At 36.7% G+C, this 16,922-nt stretch overlaps 1 protein-coding gene across 1 annotated transcript in view; it reads right to left on the reverse strand.

Moving 5' to 3' along the window:
* SP4 (Sp4 transcription factor) overlaps positions 1-16,922 on the reverse strand; it is an 87,579-nt gene that overhangs the window by 17,804 nt on the left and 52,853 nt on the right. The window contains exon 5 of the mRNA XM_032401962.1: positions 16,666-16,865. Within this exon, the coding sequence (XP_032257853.1) occupies positions 16,666-16,865 (200 nt within the window). The remainder of the gene's footprint in view (positions 1-16,665; positions 16,866-16,922) is intronic.

The raw sequence follows: 16,922 nt of genomic DNA on the forward strand, positions 1-16,922 counted from the left end.
TTTTTCATTTTTGTTTTTCCCTTCTCTCCTTTCTTTTGGATTATCTGAATATTGTTTAGCATACTATTTTAATTTATTCCCCTTTCCCCCCTGAATCTCTGTATTTTTGGTAATTGATAAAGGGATTACAATATACATAGCTAACTTTTCACAATACATATATACTGTGTTCTATATTTTCACCTGAAAACAAAGCAGCTTTACAACCATACAGGTTTCTTTACCCTCCCCACTTTTTTTTATATTTTATATTCGCATACATTGAAAATCCACCACTACTAAAATTTTTACTTTAAAAAACATATTTTTTAAAAACTTAAGCAGAGGAATAACAGCCTGCTATATTTACCCAGGTATTTACCATTTATTTTGTTCTTCCGTATTAAATTCCCAATTTCCCGCTGGTATCATTTCCCTTCAGCCTAAAAAACTTCTTTAGCATTTCTTTTGTGGAGTAGATCTGATGACAAGAAATTCTTAGTTTCTCTTCATCTGAAAATCCCTTTGTTTTGCCTTTCTTATTGAGGACACTCACTGGATATAAAATGCTGAGCTGGCAATTCTTTTCCTTTTCTGTCCTCCATAGTTTCTGAAGAGAAATGATTCATCATTCAAATTTGTATTCCTCTATACATAATGTGTCATTATCTTTAGGCTCCTTTCCAAATTTTTTCTTTACCTTTAATTTTTAGCAGACTGATTTTCATGTATCTGGGCATGACTTCCTGTCAATTCCTGTATGGGATTCAATAAACTTCTTAAATCCATAATTTACACCTAATATAGGAAGTCTCAGCCATTATTTTGTGAAATATTTTCCTACATCGATCTTTTCCTCCTTTTCTTCTGGACTCAAATGACACTAATTTTTTAAGTTCCACAGTTCCCTGAGACCCAGTTAATGTTTTCCTCCTGATCATTTTCTTCTTTGGTCTTCAGACTGTATAATTTCTAGTGATCTGTCTTCAACTTCAGTGACCCTTCTATTATCTCTATTTGCTCTTGAGCATACATAAGGAATTTTTAACTTTGCAATGATGCATTTTTTTTTCAGTTCCAAGACTGCCATTTAGTTCATTTTTAGAGCCTCAATTTTGCTTCTGAAAATTTCTGCCTTTCTTTTTATTTCAAACATGTTTACCTTTACTCCATGGCTGATGGTTATAATAGCTGCTTTATAGTCACTGGCTGATAATTCCAACATGTGGATCATCTTGACACCGTCAGATTTACTTGGGTTCATAGTATGTTGAATAATTTTGGGTTGTATCCTAGATATTTTGGATATTATGTTGTGGTGACTCTGGGTCCTGTGAAAGAATCCTCTGGGAAATGTTAAGTTTTTGTTTTAGCAGGTAATTGACCCATTCAGTTTCACACTAGTTCTATCTAGCCTTCTTTGGGCATGAGTTCCAATATTAATTCATTTTCAAGGACTCTGTTATGTTTACGTCTGCTCAGCATATGCTGGCAATCAGGTGATGGTTTATAAGATAGTTGAGTTCTTGAAGCCTTTGCTATGGTTCTTTGGGTCTGTTCTGTGCATGTGCAGCTCAGGAATGAGCCCTGTATTTTTGTTCCATTAATGAAATTAGGGATCACCTCTTACAGATCTCTGCAAAATTTTCCTCATGCTTTCTCAACCTCCAGGTGTCCCTTCTTCTTGGTTCCTCTGGCCAGAAAGAATTCTTGAGGCTTCCTATACCATTCTGCACATACATATGACTGCCATAACCGTCAGAGTAAAATGGCAAGAGAAAAATAATAGTGATTCCCTCACATTCAATGGAAAAGAAGGTTCTGGTTCCTTTCGCCAGAGATATGGGTATTTTCTCAGGTTTTTAGGTGTCTCTGCTGCCACTACTGCAGTGGAAAGTACAAAGAGGGCTGGCCTTAGAGCAAAGGGGCCTCTTTTCTCAGTCCTCTGGCTGGATATATATGGTGTTTACACCTGCTATTCAGGGCCCACAGGGTCAATGCTAGGAGACAAAGGAGGAAAAAAATCCTGTGAAACTCACTTGTGTTATACAATGTTATACAAGTTTTGATTGCATCAAATTTCTGCAGACTAGAACAGAGATTATTAGGAGGATATATCTAAAGAGAGCCAATCTGTCTTCTGTAGAATTATGTAGACGTCTCAGACTCAAAATGGTGAGAGGGAGATGTAAAACATATAATAGTAAATTAAAGTCTGTACATGGATTATTAATCCTATCAAAAAATTGGGTCGGAATATTTGATGATTTGTATCCACAGAAATATGGTCCCACAGTTTATTACTGTATTTTGGTAATTAGGTATCTTGCAGCATAACTCACAGTGTCCCTGCCCAATTGTCTAAAATGAAAGTCACCAGTTCCTAAAGCTTTCTCCTTTACTTAAACATAGTTATCAATCATCATCATCAACTTGAATAAAAGCCAAGGACCACTGCACAATTCAGGAAAGCCTATAACATCAGGAAAAAGCAAGGTACAGAGAAAAAAATTACCTTGGAAGAAACGTAAGTATTAAGAAAAAATATCTAGCTGGAAAACTCAGAGATTTTCAGTGAGCTCCCGCATCCCTACAATAAGAGTATGCTATAAAAAAGGAAACAATAGAAAGCACTCTTGGAAATTAAGAAAAAGTTCAAAAGAAATATCTGAATATAAAGTTAAGAAATCTCACAGAAAATAAAAAAAGTAAAAAAACAAAAAAAAAGAAAAGCTGTAAGATATAAAAAAAATCAATATAAGGAGTTCAACTTACACAAAGTAAGACTGCAAAAAGAACAGAGAATAAAAAAGGGAGAATGGGGAGGTAGGAAGGGGTTGGGGGAGAAAGAGTTGAAGAGCCCAACCAGTTTGCACAATAAATGAAAAACTATGTAACATACACAATTATGAAATCAATAGAACATAAAGATTAACAGAAGCTCTTATGGTTAAAACAAAAAAACCCCAAGAGTATGTCAAATGGACAGAGGAGGCAATCTAAAACAACTTCCAAATGGCCAAAGATGGAACAATTTGAGCAAGAAAATAATGACAATATTGAATTGTAACCCAAAAAATAAAATACTCATGGGACCATAATGGATTATAAATAAATGATTAAATAAACAAATAATTGGGAAAGAAGGTATAAATCTTCCCTGCACAAGAATCAAAACTAAAAACTGTACAAGCAAAGAGGGAAACAGAAAATGACCTTTAAAACAACAAGGTAATTGCTGTAGGCAGGAAAACAATGAGGAATGCTAAAAGGGAAACATTAGAATTATCTTTACAGAGAAACAGGATATTTGCATAGACGCAAAGAATCCACCCTCTCCACCCTGCCCCACACATTTACTAATCACAGCGGTTGTTTTACAGTACATCCATAAATTCCTTGCCACTCCTCCCTCCAAGAGGTGGAGCTTACTTCACTGCCCCTTTAGTGTAGACTGGACCTTACTGACTTGCTTCTAATAAACAGTGTATGGAAAGAAAAAAACAATAACTTCAGTGGTGATACCTGGCACACACTATCTTAACCAATTCACCAGCAGTAAGACACACTACATTGTCTACTTCCTAATATGATGAAATGAAGAAGGGCAATGGTGTCTGTGATATTCTTCCTAACAATTCATAATGTCAGTCTAATCATGAGAAAATAAACCCAAATTGAGGGATATTCTACAAAGTACCTAACTTTCAAAACTGCCAAGGTAAGAAAAAACAAACAAAACCAATAACAACAAAAAGAATAAGTAAAAAAAAAGAGTAAGGCAATTCAGATTACAGGAGACTAAACAGCCATGATTAATAAATGCAATGTGGTATTCTGGATTGAATCCTGGAAGAGAAAAAGTATTATTTGTGGAAAAGTCAGTAATTTAATTACTAGTATTATACCAATGTTAACTTCTTAGTTTTCATAAATTATGTGGATATGGAAGAGGTGTAGTATTAGAAGAAGCTGTGTGAAAGGGATAGATGAACCCTCTATACTATCTTCACAACTTCTTCTGTAAATGTAAAATTATTTCTAAGTAAAAATATAAATAAGTAAATAAGCTCTTAAAAGTTGACAGGGGAAAATCAGGTCACCTACAAAAAATGAAGAAATGGACTTCATATTAGTAAAAGAGCTGCAAGAAAACGATAGAGCACTGCCACTAATATTTTGAGTATCATTTTCAACCTAAGATTCTGTATTAGCCAAGCCATCTACTAAGTTGGAAAGCAATATAAGGACACTTTCAGACCAATTTACTTCCTAGAGCTTTACTGTAGGAAGTATTTCAGAATGTTTTCCAGCAAACAAGTAAACCAAGAAAAATGAAGGCAGGAGATCTTGAGAATAGTGGATCAAAACCAATACAGCAGGGAAGAGAAGTCTCAAGATTATACCTATGCAGCAGCCTTAGAAAAGAATCAGACTGATTAGAAAGCTGGAACCTCCAAAGAAAATGAAAAATTGGATGAAGCTGTTTTTATTCCTTAAAAGGTGAAATAACAAAAGGAGGTGATAAATGCAAGGGGGAAAAAGGCAATTAGAAACTTCAAGAAAAAAGAGGAAAGGATATGTAATCACACTCATTACATCAGAGTCATATTGTAATTACTGTTTATTGGTTTTCCATTTTAAGAACTAAGCTACTAGGGTGCCTAGGTGGCTCAGTCAGTTAAGGGTCCGCCTTCGGCTCAGGTCATATCTCCGGGGCGAGTCTGGGATCAAGCCCCAGCCCTGAAGAGAAGCGGGGCTCCCTGCTCAGCAGGCAGTCTGCTTCTCTCTCTCCCTCTGCCCCTCCGTTCCCCCCTCACCTCCCCACCCCCGCTCATGCTCTCTTTCTCAAATAAAATCTTAAAATAAAAAAGAACTAAGCTACTAAAAAAAGGAACAGTGTTTACTGGAGAGAAAGCAAACATTTTAACATCAAGAAAAAGAGAAGAGAGATAGTAAAATTTATGTAATTCTCGAGAAGTTAAGAGGTGAAACAATATGGAATGAAGGACATACATGCTAATATCTGTACCACAGAGTGGTGAGTCAAGAGATAGTGTTAGGCCTGCACTCAGTTAAAAAAATTTGAAAGTTGTCAGATGGTGTAAATTGAGGTAAATTCTTAATTCGCAATGCAGGAAGTCAAGAGATAGTGTCTACTATTGATAGATCAGTAACAATAAGCATATTTAGCTATATAACAATCATCACAGGAAGAACACAAATGCAAAAACAGTTACAAAATTAAATATGATTCTCTTGGGTATTAAAACAAGGGATGGGGCAGAGTCCCCTAAATATTTATAAATGACATATCTAAAATATATAAAGAATTCTTAAAATTTAACATCAAAAAAACAATCTGATTTAAAAAATGGGCAGAGGACAAGAATAGACATTTTTCCAAAGACAACATACAAATGGCCAACAGATACATGAAAAGATGCTCAGTATCACTAATCATCAAGGAAATGCAAATCGAAACTCCAATGAGCTATCACCTCACAACTGTCAGAATGACTAGCATCAAAAAGACAAAAAATAATTCTTGGTTAGGATGCAGAAAAAAGGGAATCCTCGTGCACTGTTGGAGGGAATGTAAACTGGTGTAGCCACCGTGGAATGTAATATGGAGGTTCCTTAACAAATTAAAATAGAAATAACATACAATGCAGTAATTCCTCTTCTGGGAAGAAAAGGAACACTAACTTGAAAAGACATATGCTCCCCTACATTTACTACAGCATTATTTACAATAGCCAAGATCTGGAAACAACCTAAGTGTCCACTGAAAGATAAATGAATAAAGAAGATGTGGTATAGACTGACAATGGAATATTACTCAACCAAAAAAGGAATGAAATCTTGCCTTTTGCAAAAGATGGATGAAACTAGAGGACATTACATTAAGTGAAGTAAGCTAGCCCAAAGACAAATACCATAGGATTTCACTTATATGTGCAATCTAAAGAACAAAACAAAACAAAACAGAAACAGAATCATAAATCCAGAAAACAAACTGGTATTTGCCAGAAGAAGTGGGGTGGAGAGAAACAGGTGAAGGGGAGGCAAAATAAGTGAAGGGGATTAAAAGGCACAAACTTAACAGTTATAAAATAAATAAATCACAGGAATGTTAAAGTATAGAACAGAGAATACAGTCATAACTGTACAGTGACAGACAGTAACTACTTATTGTGGTGAGCATTTCATAATGTATACAAATGACAGATCACTGTGTTGTACACCTGAAACTAATATATAATGTCAACTATACGTCAAATAAAAAAATTAATTTTAAAAAGCAAGCCCCTTAACATTGTAACCTCTATGATTTAAATTTTTTTGTATATTTTATTTTTTGAAGTAAACTCAACATGGGGCTTGAATTCATGACCCTGAGATTAAGAGTCCTGTGCTCTACTGAATGAGCCAGCCAGGTGCCCCAATGATTTGATTTTTAAATACCAGGTACATGTATCATTTGGAAATTCAAAAAAATTTTTTTTCTCAAAAGCAAAAAAATTGGCATTATTTTCAAAAGTGAATAAAAATAACTCATATCTTCATTCACAGTAGGTACTGAGTTTTTACTCAGTGTAGTGGTTGGCCTTTAAATAAAACATCATTCTTGCAATGAATGGCCAAGGCTTTCAATTTAACATTTAAATGCTTAATCAATACTTGTTTCAAAAGATACTGTTTCCTATTCTCTTCAAAAATTTTAATAAATACTTAGAAGTTACTGTATTCAGTCACTAGAAGTAATTTAAGTATACTGGTATTAAGCTTAACAGTTTTCAACGTAATATGTTTAATTACACAATTTTGTGTATGATGTATTCAAGATGTTTGAAACACTGAAAGTAAGCTTAAAATACATTCAATTCTGAATTATTCCAGCTTGTAGAAGATTATAATGGTGTGAATCATTAAAAAAAAAGAAAGTACGCCTTCAAATCATTAGTAATTTGATTTTGAAGTATATGTGTATATAAATCCTTGGATAAATTTGTTTTGTGTATCTCTATGAGTGTGGATAGGTGATAGGAGAGACTTTAGAGTCTCATATTTCTCAAATAAAATGATGGAATCACAATGTGAGTTTCCAAATCAAAGAAAGTGGCAATTTTTCCTGTCTTCCTTAACTTGTCCCACTGCTAATCCAGAGTGGAAATATTGCATCCTAACATACTGACATAAACAGGAGAATTTTTTTTTTAAAACAGACATCAATACTGTTATGGGATTAATCACACTATATTTGCCAATATCAATGGTGAGGTGGCATTATTAGAAGCCCCAATGCAATACCATAAGGAAACCTTTTAAAACTTAAAAAAAGAAACAAAAAACTAAAATTCTTAGTTTTAGTATTATGCTAACTCAGGAATTCAGCCAGTATACTAAGACTCATTTGCCTATTAATTTATTTACATATCAAACTAAACTTTTAATAAATTTAACATCTATTTTTTGTTTTCTGAGACAATTTTCTGATCTGTAAAATGAAGCTAATTATCTACCTCACAGTGTTGTTAGAATTAAAGGAGATAATTTATTTAAAACATGTAATGCATAGTAGCTGATCAATACATGTCAATTCTATTTCCTCTTCTATCCCACATGTACCTTGGTATAAGTTAAAGGTTAAAGTCTAATTAGAAAATTTATCCCAGGGGAGGAGCAAGATGGCGGAGGAGCAGGAGACCTAAATTTCGTCTGGTCCCAGGAATTCAGCTAGATAGGTATCAAACCATTCAGAACACCTACAAACTCAACAGGAGAGCGAAGAAAAGAATAGGAGCCACTCTGAACAGAAAAGCGACCAATTTCTGGAAGGTAGGACGATCGGAGAAGTGAATCCGAGGCGATATTCAGGAAGACAGATGGCGGGGGGAGGGAGCCTCTGTCAGCTGGCTACTGGCAAGTGACAGAGCCGCGGAGCACAAAATCAGAACTTTTAGAAGTTTGCTCCGCTGAGGGACGTCGCTCCAGTGGCTAAGCGGGGGAGTGGAACATTCCCCAGGACAGTGTGGTTTCAGGACCCTCGGGGTCACAGAGAGACCGGGGGTGCCTGAGTGTGGCAGAGCTCCCAGGTATCGGAGTGGGGAAGCCGGCTGCAAAGACGGAGCCAAGGCACGAGCTCTCAGCTCGGGGTTGCCATAAACTGTGATCCACGGCACAGTCGGGCCACTGCTCTTCCAGCAGGGACCCAACAAGCAGCAGATCCGGGGAGACTCCCCTTCCTCCCCTGGGAGGAGCAGCGAGGGAGCGCTATGTAGGAATCTGCTGGGTTTGGAGACTCCAAAGGGGGTCATGTGCCAGAGACAGAAACACTCAGTCACAGGCCGGGTGAGCACGGAGTGCCATCAGAGACCAGGGAGACAGGAGTGATTGACTGCTTTTCTCTAGGGGCGCACTGAGGAGTGGGGCCCGGAGCTGTCGTCTCCTCCGGGACCAGGGATTGGGAGGCCACCATTTTCACTCTCGTCCCCCAAAGCTGTACAGAAAGCTTTCAGGGAACAAAAGCTACTGAGAGCAAACCCGAGCAGATTACTTAGCCTGGCCCCTGGCAAGGGCAATGCAATTCCGACTCCAGCAAAGACATTAAGAGAATCACTGCAACAGGCCCCTCCCTCAGAAGATCAGCAAGAACATCCAGCCAAGACCAAATTTACCGATCAATGAGAATGGCAAAACCCTAGCACTAGGGGAATAGAGCACACAGAATTCATGGCTTTTTTCCCATGATGCCTTAGTCTTTCAAAGTGAATTTTTAAAATTTTCTTTTTCTGTATTTTTTCAGTTGAATTTTTCTTCTTTCCTTTTTCAACACATCTTATCAATTCCTTTTTAAAAATCTTTAATTTTTCATTTTTACAGTCATATCTCTTCATTGTATTTAACCTTACTTTTTGTATATATGTAAGTTTTTCTTTCTTTAAAATTTTGGGATGCAGTTTCTTCTAATAGACCAAAATATACCCTAAATCTACTGTATGACGTTGTCCTAGTCTCCTGCCTGATCACATTATTTAAAAAAAAAATTTTTTTTTTAAAGATTTTATTTATTTATTTGAGAGAGAGAGAAACAGCATGAGAGGGGAGAGGGTCAGAGGGAGAAGCAGGCTCCCCACTGCGCCGGGAGCCTGATGTGGGACTTGATCCCAGGACTCCAGAATCATGACCTGACCCGAAGGCAGTTGCTTAACCAACTGAGCCACCCAGGCACCGCTCTCTTTTTAAAATTTTTTTTTCTTTTTTCAACTTCTTATCAATTCCTTTTTTAAAATCCTTTTTAATTTTCATCTTTACAATCCTATTGCATCTCTTTATCGTATTTACCCTTATTTTTGTATATATGTAAAAGTTTTTCTTTCTTTAAAATTTTGGGAGGCAATTTCTTCTAACAAACCAAAATACACCGAAAATCTAGTGTGTGGCTCTGTTCTATTCACCAGCCGATCATATTCTCTCCTTTTTTTTTTCCCCCTTTCTCCCCTCCCCCGCCCTGTTTCGGGTCTCTTCTGATTTGTTTAGTGTATATTTTTCTGGGGTCGTTGTTACACTTTTAGCATTTTTTTCACATTTTGTTCTCTCATTCATCTATTCCCCTCTGGATAAAATGACAAGATGGAAAAACTCACCTCAAAGAAAAGAATAAGAGGCAGTACCAACTGCCCGGGACTTAATCAATACAGACATTAGTAAGATGTCGGAAACAGAGTTCAGAATGACGATTATAAAGATACTAGCTGGGCTCGAAAAAAGTATAGAAGACACTAGAGAATCCCGTTCTGGAGAAATAAAAGAACTAAAATCTAACCAAGTCAAAATCAAAAAGGCTATTAATGCGGTGCAATCAGACATGGAGGCTCTAACTGCTAGGATAAATGAGGTAGAAGAGAGAATTAGTGATATAGAAGACCAAATGACGGAGAATAAAGAAGCTGAGAAAAAGAGAGATAAACTACTGGATCACGAGGGGAGAATTCGAGAGATAAATGACACCATAAAGCAAAACAACATTAGAATAACTGGGATCCCAGAAGAAGAAAGAGAGAGAGGGGCAGAAGGTATATTGGAACAAATCACAGCAGAGAACTTTCCTAATTTGGGGAAGGAAACAGGCATCAAAATCCAGGAGGCACAGAGAACCCCCCTCAAAATCAATAAAAATAGGTCAACAACCCGACATCTAACAGTAAAACTTACGAGTCTCAGAGACAAAGAGAAAATCCTGAAAGCAGCTCAGGACAAGAGGTCGGTAACCTACAACGTTAGAAACATTAGATTGGCAGCAGACCTACCCACAGAGACCTGGCAGTCCAGAAAGGACTGGCATGATATATTCAGAGCACTAAATGAGAAAAATATGCAGCCAAGAATACTATATCCAGCTAGGCTGTCATTGAAAATAGAAGGAGAGATAAAAAAGCTTCCAGGACAAACAAAAACTAAAAGAATTTGCAAACACGAAACCAGCCCTACAAGAAATATTGAAAGGGGTCCTCAAAGCAAAGAGAGAGCCTAAAAGTAACACAGACCAGAAAGGGACAGAGACAATATACAGTAATAGCCACCTTACAGGCAATACAATGGCACTAAATTCGTCTTTCAATAGTTATCCTGAATGTAAATGGGCTAAATGCCCCAATCAAAAGACACAGACTATCAGACTGGATAAAAAAACAAGACCCATCAATATGCTGTCTGCAAGAGACGCATTTTAGACGCAAAGACACCTCCAGATTTAAAGGGAAGGGGTGGAAAACCATTTACCATGCTAATGGACATCAAAAGAAAGCTGGGGTAGCAATCCTTAGATCAGACAAATTAGATTTTAAACCAAAGACTATAATAAGAGATGAAGAAGGACACTACATCATACTTAAAGTGTCTAACCAACAAGAAGATCTAACAATTGTAAATATCTATGCCCCTAACATGGGAGCAGCCAATTATAAAAGGCAATTAATAACAAAAGCAAAGAAACACATTGACAGTAATACAATAATAGTAAGGGACTTTAACACGCCCCTCACGCAAATGGACAGATCATCTAAGCAAAAGATCAACAAGGAAATAAAGGCTTAAAATGACACACTGGACCAGATGGACTTCACAGATATATTCAGAACATTCCATTCCAAAGCAACAGAATACACATTCTTCTCTAGTGCCCATGGAACATTCTCCAGAATAGATCACATCCTGGGTCACAAATCAGGTCTCAAACAGTACCAAAAGATTGGGACCATTCCCTGCATATTTTTGGACCACAATGCTTTGAACTAGAATTCAGTCATAAGAGGAAAGTCGGAAAGAACTCAAACACATGGAGGCTAAAGAGCATCCTACTAAAGAATGAATGGGTCAACCAGGAAATTAAAGAAGAATTTAAAAAATTCATGGAAACAAATGAAAATGAAAACACAACTGCTCAAAATCTTTGGGATGCAGCAAAGGTGGTCCTAAGAGGAGAGTATATAGCAATACAAGCCTTTCTCAAGAAACAAGAAAGGTCTCAAGTACACAACCTAACCCTACACCTAAAGGGGCTGGAGAAAGAACAGCAAATAAAGCCTGAACCCAGCAGAAGAGAAATAATAAAGATCAGAGCAGAAATCAATGAAATAGAAACCAAAAGAATAGTAGAACAGATCAATGAAACTAGGAGCTGGTTCTTTGAAGGAATTAATAAGATGGATAAACCCCTGGCCAGAATTATCAAAAAGAAAAGAGAAAGGATCCCAATAAATACAATCATGAATGAAAGAGGAGAGATCACAACCAATACCAAAAAAATACAAACGATTATAAGAACATATTATGAGCAACTATATGCCAGCAAATTAGATAATCTGGAAGAAATGGATGCATTCCTAGAGACGTATAACCTACCAAAACTGAACCAGGAAGAAACAGAAAACCTGAACAGACTCATAACCACCAAGGAAAATGAAGCAGTAATCAAAAACCTCCTAACAAAAGCCCAGGGCCGGATGGCTTCCCAGGGGAATTCTACCAAACATTTAAAGAAGAATTAATACCTATTCTTCTAAAGCTGTTTCAAAGAAGAGAAATCGAAGGAAAACTTCCAAACTCATTTTATGAGGCCAGCATTACCTTGATCCCAAAACCAGACAAAGACCCCATCAAAAAGGAGAACTACAGACCAATATCCCTGATGAACATGGATGCAAAAATTCTCACCAAAATGCTAGCTAATAGGATCCAACAGTACATTAGGATTATTCACCATGACCAAGTGGGATTTCACATCTGCAAATCAATCAATGTGAAAGAATACATTAATAAAAGAAAGAAAAAGAACCATATGATCCTCTCAATAGATGCAGAAAAAGCATTTGACAAAGTACAGCATCCTTTCTGGATTAAAAGTCTTCACAGTGTAGGGATAGAGGATACATACCTCAGTATCATAAAAGCCATCTATGAAAAACCCACAGTGAATATCATACTCAATGGGGAAAAACTGAGAGCTTTTCCCCTAAGGTCAGGAACACGGCAGGGATGTCCACTATCACCACTGCTGTTCAACATAGTACTAGAAGTCCTAGCCACAGCAATCAAACAACGAAAAGAAATAAAAGGCATCCAAGTTGGCAAAGAAGAAGTCAAACTCTCACTCTTTGCAGATGATATGATACTTTATGTGGAAAACCCAAAAGACTCCACCCCAAAACTGCTAGAACTCATACAGGAATTCAGTAAAGTGGCAGGATATAAAATCAATGCACAGAAATCAGCTGCATTTCAATACACCAACAACAAGACAGAAGAAAGAAAAATTAAGGAGTCGATCCCATTTACAACTGCACCCAGAACCATAAGATACCTAGGAATAAATCTAACCAAAGAGGCAAAGGATCTATACTCAGAAAACTATAGAATACTCATGAAAGAAAATGAGGAAGACACAAAGAAATGGAAGAACGTTCCATGCTCATGGACTGGAAGAACAAATACTGTGAAAATGTCAATGCTACCTAGAGCAATGTACACATTTAATGCAATCTCTATCAAAATACCATCAATTTTTTTCAAAGAAATGGAACAAATAATCCTAAAATTTGTATGGAATCAGAAAAGACCCCGAATAGCCAGAGGAATGTTGAAGAAGAAAAGCAAAGCTGGCGGCATCACAATTCCGGACTTCAAGTTCTATTACAAAGCTGTAATCATCAAGACAGTATGGTACTGGCACAAAAACAGACACATAGATCAATGGAACAGAATAGAGGGCTCAGAAATGGACCCTCAACTCTACGGTCAACTACTCTTCGACAAAGCAGGAAAGAATGTCCAGTGGAAAAAAGATGGTCTCTTCAACAAATGGTGTTGGGAAAACTGGACAGCCACATGCAGAAGAATGAAACTGGACCATTTCCTTACACCACACACAAAAATAGACTCAAAAGGAATGAAAGACCTAAATGGGAGACAGGAATCCATCAAAATCCTTGAAGAGAACATAGGCAGCAAACTCTTTGACCTAAGCCGCAGCAACTTCTTCCTAGAAACATCGCCAAAGGCAAGGGAAGCAAGGGTAAAAATGAACTATTGGGACTTCAACAAGATAAAAAGCTTTTGCATAGCAAAGGAAACAATCAACAAAACCAAAAGACAACCGACAGAATGGGAGAAGATATTTGCAAATGACATATCAGATAAAGGGCTAGTATCCAAAATCTATAAAGAACTTATCAAACCCAACACCCAAAGAACAAATAATCCAATCAAGAAATGGGCAGAAGACATGAACAGACATTTTTCCAAGAAGACATCCAAATGGCCAACAGACACATGAAAAACTGCTCAACGTCGCTCGGCATCAGGGAAATCCAAATCAAAACCTCAATGAGATACCACCTCACACGAATCAAAATGGCTAAAATTAACAAGCCAGGAAAAGACAGATGTTGGAGAGGATGTGGAGAAAGGGGAACCCTCCTACACTGTTGGTGGGAATGCAAGCTGGTGCAGCCACTCTGGAAAACAGTATGGAGGTTCCTCAAAAAGTTGAAAAGAGAGCTACCCTATGACCCAGCAATTGCACTACTAGGTATTTACCCCAAAGATACAAATGTAATATTCCGAAGGGGCACGTGTACCCCAATGTTTAGAGCAGCAATGTCCACAATAGCCAAACTATGGAAAGAGCCTAGATGTCCATCAACAGATGAATGGATAAAGAAGATGTGGTATATATATATACAATGGAATATTATGCAGCCATCAAAAAAATGAAATCTTGGGGCTGCTGGGTGGCTCAGTTGTTAAGCGTCTGCCTTTGGCTCAGGTCATGATCCTGGAGTCCTGGGACTGAGCCCCACACTGGGCTCCCTGCTCAGCGGGGAAGCCTGCTTCTCCCTCTCCCACTCCCCTGTTTGTGTTCCTGCTCTCGCTATCTGTCAAATAAATAAATAAAATCTTATAAAAATTAAAAGAAAATGAAATCTTGCCATTTGCAATGATGTGGATGGAACTAGAGGGTATTATGCTAAAAAAAAATAAGTCAATGAAGACAAGTATCATATGATCTCACTGGTAAGAGGAATTTGAGAAACAAGACAGAGGATCATAGGGGAAGGGAGGGAAAAACGAAACCAGATGAAACCGGAGAGGGAGACAAACCATAAGAGACTCTTCATCTCAGGAAACAAACTGAGGCTTGCTGGAGTGGAGCGTGGTGGGAGGGATGGGGTGGCTGGGTGATGGACACTGGGGAGGATAGGTACTAATGGTGAGCGCTGTGTATTGTGTAAGACTGATGAATCACAGACCTGTACCCCTGAAACAAATAATACACTATACGTTAATTTAAAAAAAGGAAATTTATCCAAATTATTAATCTATTCAACAATTAAATACCGAAATCCAAATGTGTATCAGACACGTTCTAAGTAGCAGGTAGTTGTTCTATGTAAAACTTAGAAAAAGAGACGAAACTTACAAAAAAGAAAACTTTAAAGCCATTAGAAGAAAATGTTTTTAAAAACTTTATGATCTTGAGGGGCACCTGGGGGATCAGTTGGTTAAGCATCTGCCTTCAGCTCAGGTCATGATCTTAGGGTCCCGGGATCTAGCCCCGAGTCGGGCTCCCTGCTCGTGCTCTTGCCTGCACACATTCTTTCTCTCTCTCTCAAATAAATAAATAAAATCTTTAAAAAAAAAAACAAAACAACTTTATGATCTTGGGATAAGAGAGGATTTCATTAAAAATAAGAAAAGCAAAGGATAAGAAAACATACCTGACTAAATAAAAATGTACAAATTCCATGTGGCAAAAAACAGCAAAAAGACTAGCAATATAGGGGGAAATTACAACATGTAAATCAGTAAGAAAAAGGAAAACAACCCAAAAGAAAAGTGAGCAAGGAAATAATCAACAGAAAAAAAATATATAAATGACCAATAAACATGAAAAGATGCTTTATCTCATGGATAACCAGGAAAACTGCTACTTTAAAAAATGAGAAACCATTTTAGATTTACAAAAACTTTCTTTTCTTTTTTTTTAAGCAATGCGCATGTTTTTATTTATTTGTTTTTTAAAGTAGGTTCCACGTCCAACGTAGGGCTTGAACTCACCACCGTAAGAGTTCCATGCTCTACCGACTGAGTCAGCCGGGTACCCCAGACAACAATTTTCAAAGGCTAACACTACTGAGTATTGGTGAACACACAGCAAACTGGAAACTCTCAGTCACTGCTAGTGAGGCAGAGGTGGTAACAGCCATTTTAGAGATTCTTTAGCAGTTATCTAGCAAAACACATAAATTCTCCGTGATCCAATAGTTCTACTTCACATACATGTTCACTGTATGTTCACAGCAGCAAAGTTTGTGATAGCAAAAAGCCTAATGATAATTTAAGCAGTAGAGGGAATGGATTAATACAGTATGGTAGAGTCATGTCATAGCATACCATATAGCAGTAAAAAAGTACTACAAACATGTATATATTCATTTATACGTACACATATATGAACTCAGATCTTAAAATATAATGGTAAATGAAATTATACTGTATCATTTATGTAAAATTTCATAACACATAAAATAGTATTTTACACATATGTCTATGAACCATATATGTAAGAGTAGTAAAAACTGTACTAAAAACTTTCACTTTAAATTCATGGTAGCTATTTTCTTTGAGAGGACAAATATAATGTCAACTTCGTATAATTTGCCTTATCAAAAAATAACACATAGATTAACAGCTCTCAGTTCTAAGTGAGAGGTATATATTTGTTATATTAATCTTACACTTTAGTCAATTTTCTAAATTATTAAAAAACCCCAAAACTAATAAAGGTCACCAATAACATTATAATTCAACTCTCTTAACCTTTTTAAATACTGACAAAAACGAATATATGTGAATTCAACCTGCTAATACAACAAGATAAGCAAATGGAAATGAATATATTTCATGTTACATAATTATGCTGATAAACCTTACAAAAAGTAGAATAAAATATATCTCAGAAATGTAAAAATATTTGATCTTAAACCTCTTTCATAAAATCACTAAAGTGAATTCTGTCTTTAATTTGTATATTTCCAATCTGATAGCTAAACTATCCTACAATTTTCATTTAAACACTAAAAAATAAGTAAAATGTACAAGCCCTAAAATAAAACAACTAACCTGTATGGGTTCTTCTATGTCTCTGAAGCTCATCACTCCTTGTGAATCTTTTGCCACAAAACATCCAGTTGCATACAAAAGGTCTTTCTCCAGTATGCCAGCGAAGATGTGCTCGTAGGTGAGATGTTTTGCCATAAACTTTTCCACATCCTTCAATATGACAGATATGCTGTTTCTTTTTTCCTGGTTCATTACTGCCTCTAACAAAAACAAAAACCAAACGTTAATTACACTCCCAAACACCAAGCTTGTAATTA

This window comes from Phoca vitulina, unplaced genomic scaffold (assembly GCF_004348235.1).
Source record: "Phoca vitulina isolate PV1807 unplaced genomic scaffold, GSC_HSeal_1.0 scaffold4, whole genome shotgun sequence".
Classification (NCBI taxonomy): Eukaryota; Metazoa; Chordata; class Mammalia; order Carnivora; family Phocidae; genus Phoca; species Phoca vitulina.